The 20,344-nt window shown below is 37.3% G+C and overlaps 2 protein-coding genes across 10 annotated transcripts in view; one reads left to right on the plus strand and one right to left on the minus strand.

The window, feature by feature from the left end:
- MMUT (methylmalonyl-CoA mutase) overlaps positions 1-1,551 on the minus strand; it is a 32,383-nt gene extending 30,832 nt beyond the window's left edge. The window contains exon 1 of one of the 5 annotated variants that reach the window (XR_005367807.1): positions 1,316-1,458. The gene's annotated coding sequence lies outside the window, so the exon portion shown is untranslated. Of the gene's footprint in view, positions 1-1,114; positions 1,262-1,315 lie in introns of those variants that run through there. The other 4 variants (XM_038554276.1, XM_038554274.1, XM_038554275.1 and 1 more) reach the window with 4 other exon arrangements.
- Positions 1,073-17,957, plus strand: CENPQ (centromere protein Q). 5 transcript variants are annotated; one of them, XM_038554284.1, is made up of 9 exons: positions 1,073-1,663; positions 4,952-5,059; positions 6,119-6,167; positions 7,682-7,802; positions 8,871-8,939; positions 12,691-12,820; positions 15,152-15,271; positions 15,407-15,484; positions 16,567-17,957. In XM_038554284.1, exons 1-9 carry the CDS (start codon positions 1,604-1,606, stop codon positions 16,666-16,668), a joined length of 837 nt encoding a protein of 278 aa, XP_038410212.1. In that variant the 5' UTR covers positions 1,073-1,603; the 3' UTR covers positions 16,669-17,957. The 5 variants fall into 5 exon arrangements, with proteins under 5 accessions (XP_038410212.1, XP_038410211.1, XP_038410215.1 ...); XM_038554283.1 differs by having other exon boundaries at positions 1,087-1,663; positions 7,676-7,802; XM_038554287.1 differs by having other exon boundaries at positions 1,511-1,663; positions 4,917-5,059; positions 7,676-7,802.
- Positions 17,958-20,344: the final 2,387 nt, after the last annotated feature.

The raw sequence follows: 20,344 nt of genomic DNA on the forward strand, positions 1-20,344 counted from the left end.
CACACAGAGAGAGAGAGAGAGAGGCAGAGACACAGGCAGAGGGAGAAGCAGGCTCCATGCACCGGGAGCCCGACGTGGGATTCGATCCCGGGTCTCCAGGATCGCGCCCCGGGCCAAAGGCAGGCGCCAAACCGCTGCGCCACCCAGGGATCCCAAGTCCTTGTATTTAAATAATACTCAGAGCCTCTCCCTGAACTCAAAAGCTGGACTAAATGAGCTCTTAGGTAACTGTTTCTGTTACACATCAATCATCTTCCATAGCATATTAGAACACTTTTTTGTGTGTTTATATAAAATGTATTTAAGATGTATTTCATATTTATACAAATACATATATAAAATAAATACGTATTGCGTCAACATACAGAACCTAATATTCTAAAAGGCTTTGAGATGCAAAGTTTATTAATATATTCATCATGCCATATGATACATAAGGCAACAAGTAAAGTGAGCTTAAAATTATATTTTCCATACCGTCTCCTGTCAATTTAATGAGGCTTACAGAAAAGTAAGAATACCCAACATTTGTCAGGGGGCTGTGAAGCAAAGGGCAGTTCTGAATGAAACATCTTTCCAAATAATGTGCTTTCACATTAATATGGCAGGAAAGGCTAGCTACCCCCAATGTTCAGCTAATTTGGGTTGGAGATGACAACATACAGCATGCAAATTACACTTAATATTAGTGTAATATTAGTATAAACCTATCCTTAAATATAAGAAATTGTTGGGAGAAAAATCACCAAGTGATTTCAAGCTTTACACAAAAACACGTTTATCCAAGGTCGCGAGCTCTGAAAAACCGCTCTCTTTCAGGGTAAAAGAGAACAAGTGAGTAATTTACGGTTTTCTGTCTTTCCTAGTTCACCTCTTACCCTTCCCTCCACCTGTATACACAAAGTCACTTTCAGTCCTATCACCTCGTATCCGAAAAACCTCAGAGGAACAAGAGCCGCAGCCTGGAGGGGAGGCAGCTGTGGAGGCAGATCACCCCCCCCCCCCCATAATCCTGCAAGCGCCCCCTGCCTAGCGGAGTCTCGGGGTGCTGGCGCGGCCGGGGAGGATGACGCCGCGCCTCGGGGGCGAACAAGCACCTTCTCTGCAGCATTACCTCCTCATTCCCACGTGCGACGCTGGCAGTGAGAGGTCGGTCGGGAAACTAGAGCCAAGGAGAAGGTAGAGGAGAGCGGGGTGCCGTCACCGTGGGAAGAGGAAAAGGACAGGCTCAGGGGACAGAGGGAAGTGGGGAGAGAGGAGCCAGAGGAAAGGAGGGAGCTGAGAGGCTGACGCATCTCGAGGCGCACAGTCTTACTCACTGGCTGGCCTGTCTCGGACCTCGGCTGTGACAAAGGGCGGCTGGACTTCGGAACCCCAAGCCCCGCGACCCAGAAACACACAACCGAGCTCCTCACTGACCTTGCGCAAAAGCCAGCTGGAGGGGTCAGGGGGCGTAGGCCGACACCGCCCTCCCCGCCGCCAATCTCCTCGCGCTTCCGTGGGCGCGCTTCTGATGACGTTAGAACTGTGACCCGAGGCCCGCCTCTCCCGACAGGCGTTTCCGGTTTCTGCCCGCCCACTTCCGGGCTTCGTCGGTTTTTCAATGGTTTGGGCGCGAATTGCTGTGACGTTGACTCGCTGGAGGGCTGAAGAGGCTTCTTTGGTGAGTCGTGGAAGCTCTTAACCTGCCGGTGAGTCCAGCTCGCGGCTAGCGCGATTGTGACCGACTCCGCGGTTTGTTTCTCAGGAGCGTGGGGGTGAGACTCCAGTGGATATTCCATATCTGCCTTTGCTTGGGGCCAAGGATTGAAGTGTTTTTATTCGCAAGGATGGAGTGAAGGGACGCCTGGTTCCTCGGTTCTTCCCTCCATCCCCCAGTTCATCCTCGTCCTCGTTCTTTTTTTTTCTTTTTTTTATCTCCCGCGGCCCAAGTGGGGCGAAGTGCAGCCTTGGAGATTAGCGTCTTTAGGCATTGAGGACACTAGCGTCGCATCCCGAGGCTTTTGTCAGGAGGTAAACATAGCCTGGTTGTGTTTTGCCAGACTTGGCGCTAGACCTGGGTTGAGAGACTTGGTTTCCACGAATTTCACTAAGGACAACAAGAGGATTTGGGATGCCTCCCTGTTTCCTACGGAGTAAGGAGTGAACTCTACCGCAGCATGTAGTCTGGCCGCGGACTACCGTTCCAGCCTCCTTTCTATTCCATCCAGACACCGGCAAGTCTGGCTGAATTTTCCGTGTCCCCCAGCAGACCAGTTTCTTTTAACCTGTTCTGCTCTCAGACTTTTGCTGCTTTCTCTCAAATACTTTATTCCCTGTCTTTCTGGCTAAATATTTCGAAATGTAATTCACATATTACTTTTTTTTTTTTTCTGGCCGCCCCCAGCACACGCACACACATCAATTTGAGATAGCCGTTCACTCATTTGTCTTTTATAACTTTTGTCACATGGTGTATACTTTTATATAGTAGGGTTTTTTTAAATTTTATTTATTTATGATAGTCACACAGTGAGAGAGAGAGAGAGAGGCAGAGACACAGGCAGAGGGAGAAGCAGGCTCCATGCACCGGGAGCCCGACGTGGGATTCGATCCCGGGTCTCCAGGATCGCGCCCTGGGCCAAAGGCAGGCGCCAAACCGCTGCGCCACCCAGGGTTCCCTATATAGCAGTTGTTTTTATATATCGGCGTCTACCCACTGTCACTGAGCTGTGGTTTCCTGTGGATCTAAAACAGGGCAAAGTTTCTGTTCCTTTTACATTTACAAGTAAAATGTCTATTCTCGTTCCTGGACAACCAGCCCAATAGAAAACTATGACTTTTATGTATCGAATTGTTACCGTGTCCCATACGTCATTCTAGGCACTTTACATATTCTGTACGAAGTTTTAGCTTCACAAAAGCCTTTAATGTTGGTGCTTTTAAACTTTAACCCATTTTGTCAGGGGGGAAATTGAACAAATTTACGTGCCTAAGCTTGTACCGCTAGTTAAATGCCAGAACCAGGATTTGGAACCAAGCTTTTTATCTATTTATCCTTATCCCTGACTTGCTCTTGGCAGTGTTTCTCAGGCTGAGGTGTCTTCATACCAGGGGACATTTGATAATGTCAGGGGACAGTTTTGGTTGTCACACCTTGGGGTTGGTTAGGAGGAATGGAGAGCAGGTGGCTCTTGCACTGGGGAGGTGGGCAGAGACAGGAGAGCAGCTCAGGTGGAGGGCATAGTGCATGCCTCACTCAGTGTGTACTCAAAATCATCAAATCTAGCTAGAGAGAGAGTCTTATAAGGCATAGTGGGAGAGAAGTACAGAAAACTAGACCAGGCTAACGGTTAAGAACTGTAAGTGGCATGGTAAAGCGTTGGATATTGTGTAGTAGGTATTGGGGAAGGATTTTTTATTTTATTTTATTTTTAATTTAAGAAAGTCATTTATTTTGTTCCAGAATTTGTGATCAGGAACAACGTGGTAGAACTGACTCCTGTCTTTTCCATTCAGGGTCAGCTGCAGCATATTAGCTTAAGTACATGTGCCAGGCTGGTAAGATGGCCCTGGGTATTCTGGGAGTTCAGCTGGGCTTTTGCTTGGGCCTTTCACTTCCTCTCCATGTTGGCCTTCCTCAGAGCATGGTCGCTGGGTTCCAAGAGCAAATATTCCAAACATGAGGACGTTGCAGCTATGAGTCTCTTCATGTTTAGGCCAGTAAACTGGTACAGAATCATTTCCACCATATTCTGCTGCTCAAACAGCTACAGAGTCTGCCAAGATTTAAGATAAAGGGACATAGACTCCATCTTTAAATAATAGGAGTAAGAAGGAATTTGCACCATTTTTTAATCTACCAAATGGGGTAAGGACTAAGTCTCAGCCCTCACTTGCTCCCTCACCTTCTTCCTTGAACAACTTGTACTCTATGTACGGTAGCCCTTCCAGGGGAGGTCCTCAAGTGAAACTGTCATGTGGATTGGTTTTGAAGTAGGGGAAATATAAAGGCATGGATGTCACATTGAGGGAATTAGGCATCTCAGGAATGTAACTTAGACTAGGTATGAAGTAGGGTAAAGTATAATTTAGCTTCCACTGTTTTTTGTAACTGATCTTACGTGTACTCCCTAAGTGTAGTTTGTCATCTTTCAATTAATTATTTCTCACTATTTCTGTTAATCTTACTGAAAAAAAGTTTCTTACTGAAACTTTACCTTTTAAATTTCAAAGAAATAGATTTATCCAAAGTACCTCCTTTATTATCTATCTCAATCCACCTATATAAACTATTAATATAATTAACTCTGAATTTTTAGAAAAGGAATGGTGACTGATTTGTATTGTTATGAAAGGACAGAATAATCAGTATTCTTCTGTGCTTTTTAAAAATGCAAGTAGCCCACACGGAGTAGTAGCTTAAATCCTTATGAGTGACCTTTCTGCTTGAATTTCCACAACATAGTTTCATAGTATGGTCTTAAAAATTAATTCCTTTCATCTCTGGCATAAATTCTGAGAATACATTAGGCTTAAAATAAAAAGACCTGAATATTACTATATTACTATTCCAATTAATATTGTCTGTGACAGGGTAATACAATTTAATACATTATTATTTCCATTTTCTTGGCTCTAAACATGGAAGTAATGTTATTGTATAGGGGAGTATAAAGGAAAGATGCAAGAGCATTTTCACATGATTTTTTAAAGCCATAAAAATGGAAGAAATTTCCAGGAATGAAATTGAATCAAATACACTTACTTTAATAGTAATCAGTGTTACTTGTTTTAAAGTATGTTCAAATGTTCTAAAAACACTATCCCAAACCTTTCATTATTTTTTAAGGCAAACTTGGAACATTTATAGGTAGTACTTTTTAACAAAATGTATGTAGGATTAAGCTTATTTTTGTGTCCTTTTTATTTTACAGATTTTTTGACGTACTATTATAATTGTTCTGTTTAGATCAAGATGTCTAGCAAAGCAAGTGCTTCCAAGAAAAGATCTCAACAATTAAAAAGAAACCCTAAAAGAAAAATTGATGATGAAGATGTGGAGTTGCCAAAGAAAAAGGTAATAAAAATAATTGAGTTTATCATTCTGAACTTTTTGAGTAAAAATGTAATTTGTTCCATATAAAGGAATATATAAAGACTAAAGGTCAATTTTACTACAAATTAAAGTAATTCATATCGTTATGTGGGAGCTGTTGCAACATAATTGGTAAAGGTTCTCAGATAAAAATTGTTTCAGTTTCTAAAGATACTGACCAGAAAATTCTTTGTTGAGGAGGGGGTCATAGGGCGTTTTTAAGGTGTTTGAATGTAAAGACTAGGAATAAACTATATACAGATTCTGTGGTTAAAGATAGGAAAATCTGTCAGTTAGTGGGAAGAGATTTTTATTAACATAGAGAAAAATTACTTTGGGAGGAATTATCTTCTTTCTACCATAATTTTGCCCATTTCTTAAAAAAGAATATAAAATTTTTTAAAAATTTGCGTGTTTTATCCTATAAGAGGCAATGCCTATGTTTTTTGCAGGTAAAGTATGTACCACTATTTCACAGTCAAAATGACTAATGATTTCTTTAACATATTCTTTGATACGGGGCAATGCCTATGTTTTTTTGCAGGTAAAGTATGTACCACTATTTCACAGTCAAAATGACTAATGATTTCTTTAACATATTCTTTGAAACGGGGTGCCTGGGTGGCTCAGTTGGTTAAGCATTCTATTCTTATTTTTGGCTCAAGTCATGATCTTTTGAGTCATGGGATCAAGTCCCAAGCTGGGCTCTGCACTCAACGGGGAGTCTGCTTGAAAAATTCTCTCTTCCCTCTGCCCCTCCCCCACTGGCAAGTTATCTCTCTAAAATAAAAATAAGTCTTAAAAAAATTATTTGACCCTCTATGGAATTCTATTATACATTATCACTATTGTCCAGGAATTGCTGTAGTATATCCCGTGCCTGGGATAAATACACACCCTTTCTCTGCACAAGCAGCAGTATGTTTTTTCTGTCTAGCCAGAAGATACATAAATACTCTTCAACATACATGACAAATATATTGCAAAAGTGGTATCTTTTATCTGATGCTTAATTACATGTGTATGTGTTTTTCTCTCTAGGTTAGAAACACTGCAAAAAATAAAAATCCAAAGCATCTGCCTTCCAAAGGTATTTATTTTCTGTATCTTGTTTAACTTGTCCGTCTCAAGCTGTGTGTATTCATGAAAAACTTCTCAGCATCTTGTTTATGAGTTGTACAAAAGCAAAAGATAGTAGGGGCTCCTGGCTGGCATAGTCCTTTGAGCAACTGACTCTAGGTTTCTTCGGCTTAGGTCATGTGATCTCAGATTCATGAGATCAAGCCCCATGTCAGGCTCTGTGCTCAGTGAGGAATGTGCTTAGAATTATCCCTCTCCCTCTTCCCCTCCTTCCTCACCCACACATGTTCTCTCTCTCTCTCTCTCTCTCTCTCTCAAATAAGTAAATCTTTTTTATAGAAACAAAGGACAGTAATAAACAGCTGCATTCTCATTTTTGCAAGAATAAATTGTACTGGTTAGTCTGTTATTTTGGTCAACTGAAATTTTACTTGCTGCCTCTAGCACATATTGTGGAAGGTTCTAAATTGATAGGAACTAGAGAAAATCAAAGTTTCCCACAATCTGAATTATTACTGGTCTGTGATCTATAGACACACCTACTGATTTTTCTTTAAAACAGATATATTTCTGTCCTACCACCATTGCATAGATTAGTTTGGGACTACTGTCTAACTTTGTTTGGAGTAAACTAATTTGGAGTAGTCATCTTTACTTAGGCATCACTTCATCTAAAAATTCCTACTTTCAGGGGGATCCCTGGGTGGCTCAGAGGTTTAGCGCCTGCCTTCAGCTCAGGGCGTGATCTTGGAGTCCTGGGATCAAGTCCCACATCGGGCTCCCTGCATGAAGTCTGCTTCTCCCCTGCCTGTGTCTCTGCCTCTCTCTCTCTCTCTCTCTCTCTCTTTCTCTCTCTCTCTGTGTGTGTGTGTCTCTCATGAATAAATAAATAAAATCTTTAAGAAAAATAAAAATAAAAATTCCTACTTACTCCTCACCAAGACCAAGCAAAGTCCATGGTTTTGTACTTCCATAATGCACAATACTTTTGTAAGGCTTTGCATACTTGTATTTATACTAAATAATTATAATTAGTCTCCCTTCTCTCTAAAACTAATCATCATATGAGCCAATAGTATTATCTTCTTTGTTTATCCTTTATAAATAGAATACCAGCAACAAGACCCTGAATATTTTGTTTCAGTTGCCATTCAATATTTGGGAGAAATAGCTTTCTAGTCTTCTCAGTGAAACTCTTTAATTTAGGTCATTTCTGAGAACCAGACTTTTATACTGAATCCTAATAAAGTGTAGCCTGCTTTTGCATTTAGAATTGTCTTGGGTTTTTATCTGCAGTTTCAGTTAATAGTATTTTAATTAACATAATAGCATAATCATATTCAACACCTGGCATATTATGGGAATAATGGCAATAAAAAGGGAATGAAACAGTTTATGCAGCTTTATCATATTTTGGTTCTCATGATTCTGTTAGCTTTTTAAAATAAATGTATACTTAAATCAGTTTTTAAGTAAAAATGTAAAACTTTGAGATTGACCAGTCTCGTCTTTCACCAGTAACAGGACAAACAGAACATACTAATCTAAAACAGATTAAGATAGCATCCAACAAGAGGAAAACCTGGCAACTTCTTTCAGAGAGTATCAGAGAGCATTTGCAAATTATGATGGACTCAGTTATAATGTAAGTATGAAATCTTTCCATTTCATTCTTGATCTCTGCTTACATGTTCCCCATAGAAACATATTTCCTGAGACACCTGGGTGGCTCAGCGGTTGAGCATCTGCCTTTAGCTCAGGATGTGATCCTGGATTCCCAGGATCGAGTCCCACATCGGGCTACCTACATGGAGCCTGCTTCTCCCTCTGCCTGTGTCTCTGCCTCTCTCTATCTCTCTCTCTCTCTCTCTCTCTCTCTCTCTCTCTGTGTGTTCTCATGAATAAATAAATAAAATCTTAAAAAAAAAAAAAAGAAACATATTTCCTTAGAAACATTTCCTTTTATATGTCATTTTTTAAAAATTTTATAGTGATAGGATGTTTTTCAGAACAAGACATATGTAATGTCTTTTGATGCTGTTAGCTTTAAGCAAGAAGTCTGTTAATTTCAGAAGCTTAAAATTCCCTGGTGAAAGAAAAGAAGTCTATGTGGCATGACCTGCTCTTTGTGAACTTTAAACTTGTTCTAGGGATCCCTGGGTGGCGCAGCGGTTCAGCGCCTGCCTTTGGCCCAGGGCGCGATCCTGGAGACCCGGGATCGAATCCCACGTCAGGCTCCCGGTGCATGGAGCCTGCTTCTCCCTCTGCCTTTGTCTCTGCCTCTCTCTCTCTCTCTTTCTCTGTCTCTGTCTCTCTGTGTGACTATCATAAATAAATAAAAATAAATAAATAAATAAAAATAAAAATAAAAAATAAATAAAAAACTTGTTCTATCACTAGGGATACTTTAAGAAGATGTTGAGTTCAAATTGACACTTTATATGTAAGCTAACATGTTAGAGGGGATACAAAGAAAATAAGATAGTATTCTGCATCAAGAAGCTGAACTCATCGAAATTAATGACAATAATAGAATGTAGTAAGAATTTTGATTGTATCTATGCTTAAAATGTATTTGGTATAAAATAAAAAGTGGTTGATTCTGCCTGGCTAGTGAGGAGGGGCACTTGAAAGAAAGCAGGGAAAACAAGTAAGTGCATTATATTAGTTGTGTTTCAAATTGTTACCTATTTAATCTCTTTTTCTTTTCTAGAGCAATTTTGAGTAACAAGATTAGAAAAAATGATCAAGTTCAGTATCATCTTAACTACCTGAAGAAAAGGTAATATAGTTATGTAATAGAACATTTTTTTAAATATAATTAGTAAAAATCTAACTTCTTCCTGTGTTACCAGAACAGACATTTGTGTGTATAAAAGTTTTCCTTTCATTTTGTTTTTTTTGTTACTGTTTTTATTGTTTTAAGATGAACAACTTGGAAATGTATATTCTAAAGTGCTGCTGCACAGTTATGAAGTAAGTTAAGAGAATCTATTTAAAAAGAGAGTCTGAAAATCATAAAATGCCAACTTCTACAATTTATTTTTTGTATTAAGATTTGAAAAAATATTTTGTCAACTTTAACTCCATCTTCATTTTGAGCAACTTGAAGTTAATGGTTTACCATTCTTATATTTATTCCATTGCTATTTTCTCTTCACTTCAGATATTGTACTACATTATTTTCATAAGCAGCAAGTGTGATTTTCCTGGGTATTACTGCTCTTCATCTTCTGGCAAATCCCAAATGGAAATTTCTTTTCAAATGCTCTTAAAAGTCACACCACTGCCAATGATATTCTAACTACTATTTGCACAACTTTATCTTTTTCTTTAAAGATTTTATTTATTTATTTATTAGAGAGAGAGAGAGAGAGAGAGAGAGAGAGCATGAGCAGGGGGAGGAGCAGAGGTAGAGGGAGAAGCAGACTCCTCACTGAGCAGGCAGCCTGATGCAGGGCTCGATCTCAGGACCCTGGGATCATGACCTGAGCCAACAGCAGCTACCTAACCAACTCAGCCGTCCAGGTACCCAACTTTTTCTTTTCAAGAAAAATGTTCTGCATCTTAGTTTCAGGTTTGCTTGGAAATGTTTGTGAGCTAGTACTTTATTCTTGGAAAGGCTGAGCAGAAATTCTGCTTACTTCAAGTATAATTTCAACAATAGTAGCAAAACGGAAAGGGTGGATGGGGCTAGTTTATAAAAAGGTTGAAGAGATTGAAGAAGGTTTACTAGAAGCAGGCCTGCAACCTGCTTTCAAGAATGAATTAAAGGAGGAGGAGTATACAAGAATCTAGTATATAAGCCAACGCATAAAAAGTGTAGCAATTTATTCCCTTTTAATGTAGAACAAATAAGTCGTATGTGCTGTATAAAGAATATTGTAGTACATAGTAACTGCTCTTCACAGTGATCACTGTGGGTCATTAGATCTGTTCAACATTTAGGCTTTCTTTATCCTGTAGCAGCCTTGGAGATACTTCAAAGACTGCCTATTGTCTCAATTTTGCTTTCACAACTCAGTCTTTTGGCTTCCAAGTAACAATATTCAAGATAGTTTTCCTTCTGCTGATATAGCAGAGTACTGCCATAGCAAATTGATTCTTTGGATCTCTGAATAAACTTTCCTGTAGCAGCATTTGGAGTGCCTGTTCTTAAAGATACTCTGTGAATAAAAGTATAAAAGAATAAAAAAATAAATAAATAAAAAGTAAAAAAGAATATATAGTGAATTATGTTTGGGTATATTAACATAAAAGTCCTACAGTGAACAAATATTTTTCATTTTGTTTAACCTAACATCTTCAAAATTGGTATATTTACCACAAGAATTCTTTATTTCATATATTAGTCTCAACTCTGCCTCTGGCTTGTTTGTGGGCTTCATTCTTTTAGACAAGTTGTCCTCACTACCTTAGAATTGTAGATATAAATAGTTCCCTGTTTATCTCTTCAGCCTTGTGAAGAGGAGAAATAGAATTCATGTCCTCTTAGCTTCGGTTAGAAAGTTCTGGGAAATGGGCTCTGATTGGCCCAGATTAGGTGCTACATGTATCTTTAGACTGATTTTGTGGCAAGAGCTGTTAGGATTCATACAGACCGGGTCGTGTGCCTATCTCTGTGATCAGACAAACAAAACAGGGTTGCTAGTCAAACAAAATGGGTTAGCCACTGCAGTTTCTAGAGGAACATACTTAGGGAAAGTTTGCCCTATAGAAAAATAGTATAAATGATGATTAGGTGTTGTTGACATAGTAGGGTGTATTCATGTTATGCTTTCGGTTATTTTAGTTAAGAAATCAAGAACTATATATATATATATTTTTTTTTTTTTTTTAAGATTTATTTATTTTAGAGAGCAAGAGATCAAGCACTAGCGAGTGGGGGGAGGAGCAAAGGGAGAGACACCCATGCAGACTCCAGGTTGAGTGCAAAGACAGATGCGTGGCTTGATTCTACAACCCAGGGATCATGAGCAGAACCAAAATCCAGAGTCAGACACCTATCCAACTGAGCCACCTAGGTACTCCACAGGTTTTTATTCTTAAACGTGATGTCTTAATGATTATTAACTTAATGATAGTCAAGTTAATCCCAACAGTTTAACAAAAATTATGACTGGTGTATTTTTATATTGCCTACGTTTTTCTTTACAAAAATTAGTATTTTGGGACACCTGGGTGGCTCAGCGGTTGAGCGTCTGCCTTTAGCTCAGGGTATGATCCTGGAGTCCCACATCAGGTTCCTCAAAGGGAGCCTGCATTTCTCTCTGCCTGTGTCTCTGCCTCTCTCTCTATCTCTCTCATGAATAAATAAAATCTTAGAAAAAAAAGTAATGTTTTGAGTAAGATCCTAGGAAGATGAATTTTAGTTTCCACTATTTAAATTGCCTGCAAATCTTAAGTAGTATGGTTTTTGAATACCTCAAAATGCTGCTATTAGGTAGAAGCAACCAAATTTAGATTGTCCTCCTGAATTTCTTCCTCTTAGAATCCAAGAATCCAACCTTTTAGAAAAGCTGTATTACTCCCTGCTACCAGTGAGGGTAATAATAGGTTAGTTTCCATTGGTGATCTAATAAACTTGGTTTGAAGGAGGTTTTCTTAATCTTTTTAGGTTTTGTTAACTTTTCTGCTTTTAATTTTTTTCTTCTTTCCTTTTTTTACATATTTAGAGAGGATTTTTTTTTTTAAGATTTTATTTATTTATCCATGAGAGACATAGAGAGAGAAAGGCAGAGACACAGGCAGAGGGAGAAGCAGGCTCCATGCAGGGAGCCTGATGTGGGACTCGATCCTGGGACTCCAGGGTCACGCCCTAGGCCAAAGGCAAGCACTAAACCACTGAGCCACCCAGGGATCCCCTAGAGAGAATTTCTTAACTTTAATACTGCACAGTATTCATGATGATTGTACTTTTAAACAAAGTAATTTAATCTTAATGTTTTATTTGCCTTAAACTCTATGAGACCTCCCTGTCTTTAAAACCACTGTTAGAGTAACTGATCCAGAGAATCTTTTTCACTGGTCACATTGTCCAGGACAACTGAACTATAGAATCTAGGGCCATAATTATGTCTTCCAGAGAAGTATTTCATCTCTTACCCAGCTGTTCACAATAAATGATGTAATTATGTGCTATAATAGTCTAGGAAACACATTCAGAAGATATAAGGAAAGTTTTATTTTAAAATGTGCATAAATGAAATTGTGCAAATAAATATATATAATAAAATTGATTGTTAATAGTGTAAAGTAGAAATTTTTCCTTTCATTAAACAATTTAAGTGCCCCATGATTTGAGGTAAATCTTAATAAATCAAAAGGCTAAAAGATGACGTGTCACAGCTTTTTATGGGTGAGTCATTGCTAATGTTAGCTACTGTTAATAAAAGAATAGTAGAGCCCTTGGGAATATGAGGGCAGAAAAAAGATGACAGCAGTATTTCTAACACAACAAAACAAAACAAAAAAACATAAAAATAATGGTAGTACAAAGGTAAACATAATTACATTTTTATTTTATCCCTAAGATTGCTACAACTGTGTGAAACCCTTAAAGTCCCTCCCAAAAAGCTGAAAAATTTAACTAACGTGTCAAGTCTACTGAAAATGGAAAGGGCACAGCACAGAGCTAACGAAGAAGGTCTGGCATTATTACAGGTATGAAATTTGTAAAGGGACTCCATAATTAGAAAGGAGAAGAGAATAAGAAATTTTTTTAATTATCATGATAGTCTCTGATATTCTCTGAAAAATAAATACTAGATCTTAGAACAGTTTTCATTAAATTCTTCTCTTTTTTTTCTTTTTTTTAGTCAGCAAAAACTTTGCCTAAACTTTGAGCCTCTAAAGTTGAAAGTATTTCTAATATATTAGTGATTAAGTACTACTATTTTTTTTTCATCTGACTTTAACTGAACTATTTTTGGTTATCAAACTACAGGAACTCATCACTAAATGTAGAGTTATTCTTGGTGGTGACTTTCCAAAACCTGTGTCAGCTAATAAGTAACAGAAGTTATATTCATTCAACAACAGTGTATTCATTGAGCTCTCTCACTCAGTGATAGTGCTGTAGAAGAGGTGGTAGTGAGCAAAGTCTCTGTGACTGAGAAGATGGGATAGGAACTGCTGGGGCTTAATCTCTATGGACCTCTGCATAAGAACAGAGCCATAGAATTTCACAATCAGAGTTAGCGTAAGAAAATATAAAAATAAGGACAAACAATAGCAATCCACAGATAATGAAAGCACGCCGAAAACAAGAGTTCACAAAACAGATGAACACTATCTAATTCTTAAGCAAACAAGTGATTCAGAAAAACAGGAGTTATAGAAAAAAATTATAAATCAGTATTAGAAATACTAAAAACTGAAGCTACAGAATTCAGGAAAAAATTAGAAGTAAAAAAAAACCTTTTCAGATGCAGATTAAATTAGAAGGAGAATTAAAGAAAATCCAAGGATAAATGCTTTCAATAAGTAGTAAAATAAGGAGAAAAGGTTAATAAAAAAGAAACATGTTTTTAAAGGTATTGAGAACAAATGACAAATGTAAAAGCTCAGCAAAGAAGATATGGCATGGTAGGAATGGTAGGAATACCCAAAGAAGATAACCAAAGCAATGGAACAAAATAATTTTTTTTTAACTACAATGGAATTTTTTAGTCCTTATTATAATAACTGTTTCCTTTTTTCATGCTGTTACTCATTCCCTCTCTAGTGGGTTGAATAGTGACCCCAAAAATAATATGCACAAGTCCTAACCCTAAGAGCTGTGAATGTGACCTTATTTGGAAAGAGAGTCTTCCCAGGTATAACCCTAAGAGCTGTGAATGTGACCTTATTTGGAAAGAGAGTCTTCCCAGGTATAATTAAAGATCTCAAGACGAGATCATCCTGGATTATCTTGATAGGTCCTAAGTCCAAAGACTAGTGTCCTTAAAGAACCAAAAAAAATGTCCTTATAAGAGTTGGAGACATGGAGGAAAGGGCTATGTGAAAAATGCAGAAATTGGAGGGATGCAGCCACAGGAATGCTGATACCATCAGAAGCTGGAAGAGATGAGAGGGGATAATTGGAGTGGAAAACTATAGATGAAAGGAGACTTAATATGTACCTACTAGAATGGCCAAAATCTAGAACATGGACAGCAACAAATGCAGATGAGGATGTGGAGCAACAAGAATTCTCATGGCTGATGGGAATGCTAAATGGTACAAACACTTTAGAATACAGTTTGGCAGTAACTTACAAATTGAAACATACTCTTACTACATGATGCACAAATCATGCTCCTTAGTTTATTGTAGATGGATATTTGAATACTGCACATGGATATTTGTGGCAGCTATCTTCATAATTGCCAAAAGTTGGAAACCCAAGATGTCCTTCTTAGGTGAATGGATAAATAAATATGGTACATCAAACAATGGAATATATTCACCACTAAAAAGAAATGAGCTATTAGACCCTAAAGAGATATGGAGGAACCATAAGTGCACATTATGAATCCTAAGTGAAAGAAGCCAAACTAAAAAGGCTCCATTACTATAGGATATGCAACTATATGATATGCTAGAAAAGGCAAAACGAGAATGAAAAGACCAGTGGTTGCCAGGGGTATGTGGTAGGGATAGAGATGGATAGGCAAAGGACAGGAGATTTTTAGGCCATCAATCCTTTGGCTCTGCTAGGTTCACATAGGTCTTCCAGGATCTCTGATTGTAGCAGTTTCAATGAGTTTTTGAGGAAATATTCTTGTACATGGATTATATCTCCTTGTTCCATGGAAATTAAATTTCCTTATAAGGAATTATTCTGGTAAATTAATTTCTTGGAAGTCTGTTTTTTGAAAGAAGAAATTTACCAGTTTCTTGCAAAAATGTTTCAGTATATGAGATATTTTTAAAAATGTATATTAATACCTATTTGGGTTTCATTTAATAATATATTTAATTTAAAACATCAACTTTCTCTTTCTGACTCAGGAAGAAATAGATAAAATAGTCCAGACCATATTGTCAATGACTGGGAATATTGAGAGCTTAAAGAACAGAATTCAAGTTCTGAAAAGTGAGGTGGAAGAAGAGGAGGAGAAAGTAAAAAAGGTAATTGTTTAATAATGTGTTCCTAGAGCCTGGATCAATTTTTTAATGCTTACATCCCACCAAGACAACTTTTGAATATAAGAAGAGAAAAATTGGCCTTTTGAAATAATCTATATCTTTCTTTTTCTACTTTAGATGTTTCAAATAGGTAGTAGTGGGGTACTCTCTCTTCCAGAACTTTCTCAGAAGAGTCTCAAAGCTCCCATACTTCAGGTAAATGTCAATTTACCATATCAACTATATCATCAGTTATGAATTGCATATATAAAATCATAATATCCTTCTCCTTTGTTAAAACAAATGAAATCCATGATAAAAGTTCTTAGGCAACATTTTTCTCACTTGACAGAATAGTTTGAACATCTTTCCTTGTGAGCATCTTGCATGAGAAATCTTCTCATTCTTATCAATAGCTGTATAACATTCCCTTGTATGAATGTACCATACTATAACTTGTGAATTACTGATAGAAATAAATAATTTTTGCAATTACAGATAATGCTCAGTATACCCTTTTATATATAGCTTTACATATTTGTGTGGTCATAACTGGGATAGATTTGTGGAGGTAAATTCCAATAGTTGAGTTTGGTTATGCTTCTAACAATGACATATCTCTTCACGAAATAATGTTGTGTTACTTGTACCAGACTATATACTTGGATCTGTTTTCACAGGTTCTAATATAGTGTAAATACTTATAGTGTTAGAAAGTCTTCAAGGTTTCTCAAAAATAAAGTAGTCCGTCTGTAATCCATTTAGGTCGAAAGGAAAGGGACTGGGCAAAAAATAAAACAGTAATACAAATTTGAAAAAACAGGACTGAGTTGATTACTGAAGTTGGTTGATGAGTATATGAGGTTTGAACCATCCTCTCTAAATAACATACATTTGGTATTTCTCATGATAAGTTAAAAACTATTTATGTGGGTAAATGTGTCAAAAGATACAAACTTCCATTTATAAAATCAAACAGTCATGGAGATGTAATGTAGAACAGAGTGACGGTAGTCAATAGCACTGTCATATATTTCCCAGTTGTCAAGGAAGTAGATTTTAAAAGTTTACATCACAAGAAGAATTTGTAACTATGTATGTAAATTTGTATGCTACATATTTTTTTTGAGGTGGGGCGGGGTTGGTGCTACATATTAACTAGACTTGTCCTGGTGGTCATTTTGCAATGTACACAAATATCACATCATTGTGTTATGTACCTGAAGCTAATATGATGTTATATGTCAATCATATCCGTTTTGAAAATTTTTAAACTAATTGTACCATCATACCTACAGAGAGAAATTTTGACATTAATTCCAAACCATAACGCTCTTCTGAGGGACTTGGATGTTCTCCATAATTCATCCCAGATGAAGAATATGTTAAGCTTTCATTGAAGAAGCATATAAGAGACTGGATGCCTCTTAAAGAGTTTTTTTTAGATTGTTCTATATTAATTTAATGTTTATGAGTTTGTAAAAACTGTTGGCCTATGATGATGCTGCAGAGGCTGAGACTTCTTTGGGATTTATTTTCAATATGCACTTAAAATTAGCCTCTGTAGATCTATTAGCATCTAATGTAGCCCTGAAAACTGTTTTTAGTAGTTGCCAAATTGAGCTCACATTTCTGTTGCTATGTCTTGTTGTTTGCCTAAGCTGCAATCTAATTATTTATAATGGCTGAATAGAGCTCATTTATTGGTTAGTACAGAGGAACTATGATATTATGATATAATGTATGTAAAGTGTGTGGAATGCCCGGTACAAAAGAACATGATCGTTTGCAATTATTATTGTTCTTTAGTTCATGACTTGGATTTTCTGTCTGGTCATCTGGAACTTGAAAAATCCCCAAATGCTTTTATTCTTTTACATAACCCTCTAGACCTTTTGTGACATAATTAAGATTTGCCAAGTGTCTTTACCTTTGGGAGTAGCATGAACATTTTATTTCTTTGGTTGGTTTATTGACTAGGTGTTGAATATTTTCCACTATCATTAAAGCATACTTTTATTTAAAGGAACATGAGCACATCTGTTCCCCTAAAAGAAAAATCAAACAAACAAACAAAAAAAACCCTTTCTATAAACTTTTTCGCGTCGTCTGAATGTTAGGAGTTTGTTGGACAGTTAGGTAGTCAGGGCTGGAGTCCTCAACAAGAGAACATAGAGTCAGGACAGCTAAGACAAAACAGTACTGATGTCCTGTTTCGCAGCTTAAGCAAGACTGCACTACCATTTTGTTCTGCAGCCTTTGTAGAAATGACTTCTGCAAAATGTTGTAAAATAAAACAAAGCATTTGTCATTATCATGAGCTGAGGCAGTTAAGACCTAAGTCCCCAGATGTCAGCCCCAAAAGACCATCAGCATGTAGCTATTAACCTAATAGGTAGACAAATGTCTGATTTACATGCCTTAGTACACCCCGGTTGTTTAAGATAGTACTCCAAAAGAGTTCATAAAAACCTCTAGACTTAGAAACTCCAGTGGCAATCCTCTTGGGTCCCCTCCCTCTTCAGGAACTTTGGACTATTGCTCATTCTTTATCCAGTCTATCTATTCCTTCTTCCAAGCAGCATGACCAAGACCTGCAGCACTAAAGGAAAAGAAATCCTGAAACAAATATATACATGTGAATAAATTATCACTTAAATATATTAAAAATCTTCTCTAGTCACTACAATATATTGTCTGGTTTGCTTTTATTTATAAAATAAAATAACTGCAATTTCTAATTATTTTTCCTCTAGCCTAGAATATCTGATCAGTTAGGTAGAAGGTGCCATAATTCTGTTGGTACCCTCCAGGCAGAAACCACCAAGAACACAGCTTTAGTTAAATACAGTGTAATGCTCATTGCAGTGAGGGAGACATTGTCGTGTGGAATCCGAGAGAGCTTAGTAAAAGGGTCAAAAGCAATATCCTCTTAGGAAATAATGGTTATGGAGAACATTAATGGATTCTAGAGGAAAAGTCTTCAAGAAAGGAAACCTATAGTGCAGCACTTAAAACATTTTTGTGTACTTTGGACTGCCTGCTATATGCCAGGCAAAGCAACTAAAAGTAAAAGAATAATACAAAATCTCTGTAAAACCCCTCACTTGGAAACTTAGAACTTCTTGCTTTTAGAGTGATGAATAGAGCCCCAGCTCACTGATTTTTATTGTTAATCATGATGTTTATAATAGCTTTTGATGTAGGGGGGATTAATAGAAAGTCTGCTATTTCTCTTAGAATATCCACTCAGTGGGTTATTGATAAAGCTGGAATTTTTAAGTTTTGCAGAGTGATAGTGCTTTACCATGCATGACTGGTCATATTGCTTTCTTGCAGTTTTGAAAAGTACATGACCTGATTTTGAAAGATCTACCATATCTTCTGGCAGATAGTGGGCAATCCAAAACATACACAATATTTTCTTCAAAGGCTAAGTTTGTTGTACTCTTTGTGAAGAATTTAAGAGTTAATTACAGACCCAAATAAAATTAAAATTCAACTGCACATGATCCCAACAATTCAGATGGCTATCCTCCTATGTAGTAGCTTCACTCACCTATGTTCTCATACAAGTCATGCCAACTATAGTATAACTTCTCACCACAACAAGTGGAGAGTGCCACTTGCCACAAACTTTCAAGTCTAAAACATACAAATTTTGGAAGATATATAGTATAAATACATAGTGTAAAAGAAAGAAGGTAAGTTATGACTCGGGAGGCAAATAGGTGTCTTGTACAGACAAATGGAAGAACTTAGTGTGCTGTCAGTATTTGAAATTCTTATTTTATAGGAACCCTTCCATTTTCCCCAATTTTAATTTGGGCATGTGTTTAACAAAACAGGTTTTGCTTAAATATTAGACACCTAAACTGGAACCTAAAAGTAAGGAATTTACTTTCCTTTATTTGTTTGGATAGAATTTCCTGGCATTCTCCACCAAAACTAAATGCAGGTGCGCCTGTCAAACTTATTAGGTAAATCAGGTTGGCTTAGTTTACAAACATAAGTCTTCTAAATCCTCTCATGTTTCCTTCATTGTCAAGAAATACTTCGCTTTGAGGAAGGGAGAAGAAAGAAGCAAAGGCAGAGAGAAATTTAGAATAAATAAATAAAATTAAAAAAAAAAAAAAGATTTGCTGCACAGAATGTATTTCTTTGCTACTAAACCCCACCTTGAAGTTGGCTTTGAGATTCTCTCTGCCCCTCCCCCCACTCACTCTCAAATAAATAAATACATTTTTTGAAGATTTTATTTATTCCTGAGAAACAGGCAGAGACATAGAGGGAGAAGCAGGCTCCCCAAAGGGAGCCTAATGCGGGACTCCATATCAGGACTCTGGGATCACAACTTGAACCGAAGGCAGACACTCAACCACTGAGCCACCCAGGTGCCCCTAAATAAATATATATATTTTTTTAATTATCAATATACTAGGATCAAAAACAGTCTGCTTTTGACATTCAGTAATTGGCATCTAATACCCTTTCTCCAGTCACTTTCAGCTATCAGCTACCCATTGTGTTACTTAAGCACCTTCAAGTAAAGAATGCCCCAGGGACACCTGGGTGGCTCAGTTGATTAAGGATCAGACTACTGATTTCAACTCAGGTCATAATCTCAGGGTCATGAGTTCAAGCCCAGCCTGGGCTCTGCCTTCAGAGGGGATTCTACTTGAGGTTCTCTCCTGTCCCTCCCCTACTGCCCCCCCCCCTCAAATAAATAAATCTTTTAAAAGGGGGGAATGCATCGAGTTTCCCCATCATTCGATCTTGACTTTAAGAGGCATAAAGATGACAAACAGTATCCTCCCATGTGACCACATTCAAATTGAAGCACTCTTCATATGCCATTGAGACATTCATACTGTTTATTATCCCAGAAGCACTCTTCATATGCCATTGAGACATTCATACTGTTTATTATCCCAAAGTTCAGGTATTGTGTTGGGGCCAAGATGCCTATGTAAGTGTTGGCTTATCGTTTAAAATTGCAGCCATTTGAGGGAAGCAAATAAACTGATGTTACATTTAAAAGAATAGAGTAAGAGAATTAAAATGATCAAAAATACT

Source organism: Canis lupus, chromosome 12 (assembly GCF_011100685.1).
Source record: "Canis lupus familiaris isolate Mischka breed German Shepherd chromosome 12, alternate assembly UU_Cfam_GSD_1.0, whole genome shotgun sequence".
Classification (NCBI taxonomy): domain Eukaryota; kingdom Metazoa; phylum Chordata; class Mammalia; order Carnivora; family Canidae; genus Canis; species Canis lupus.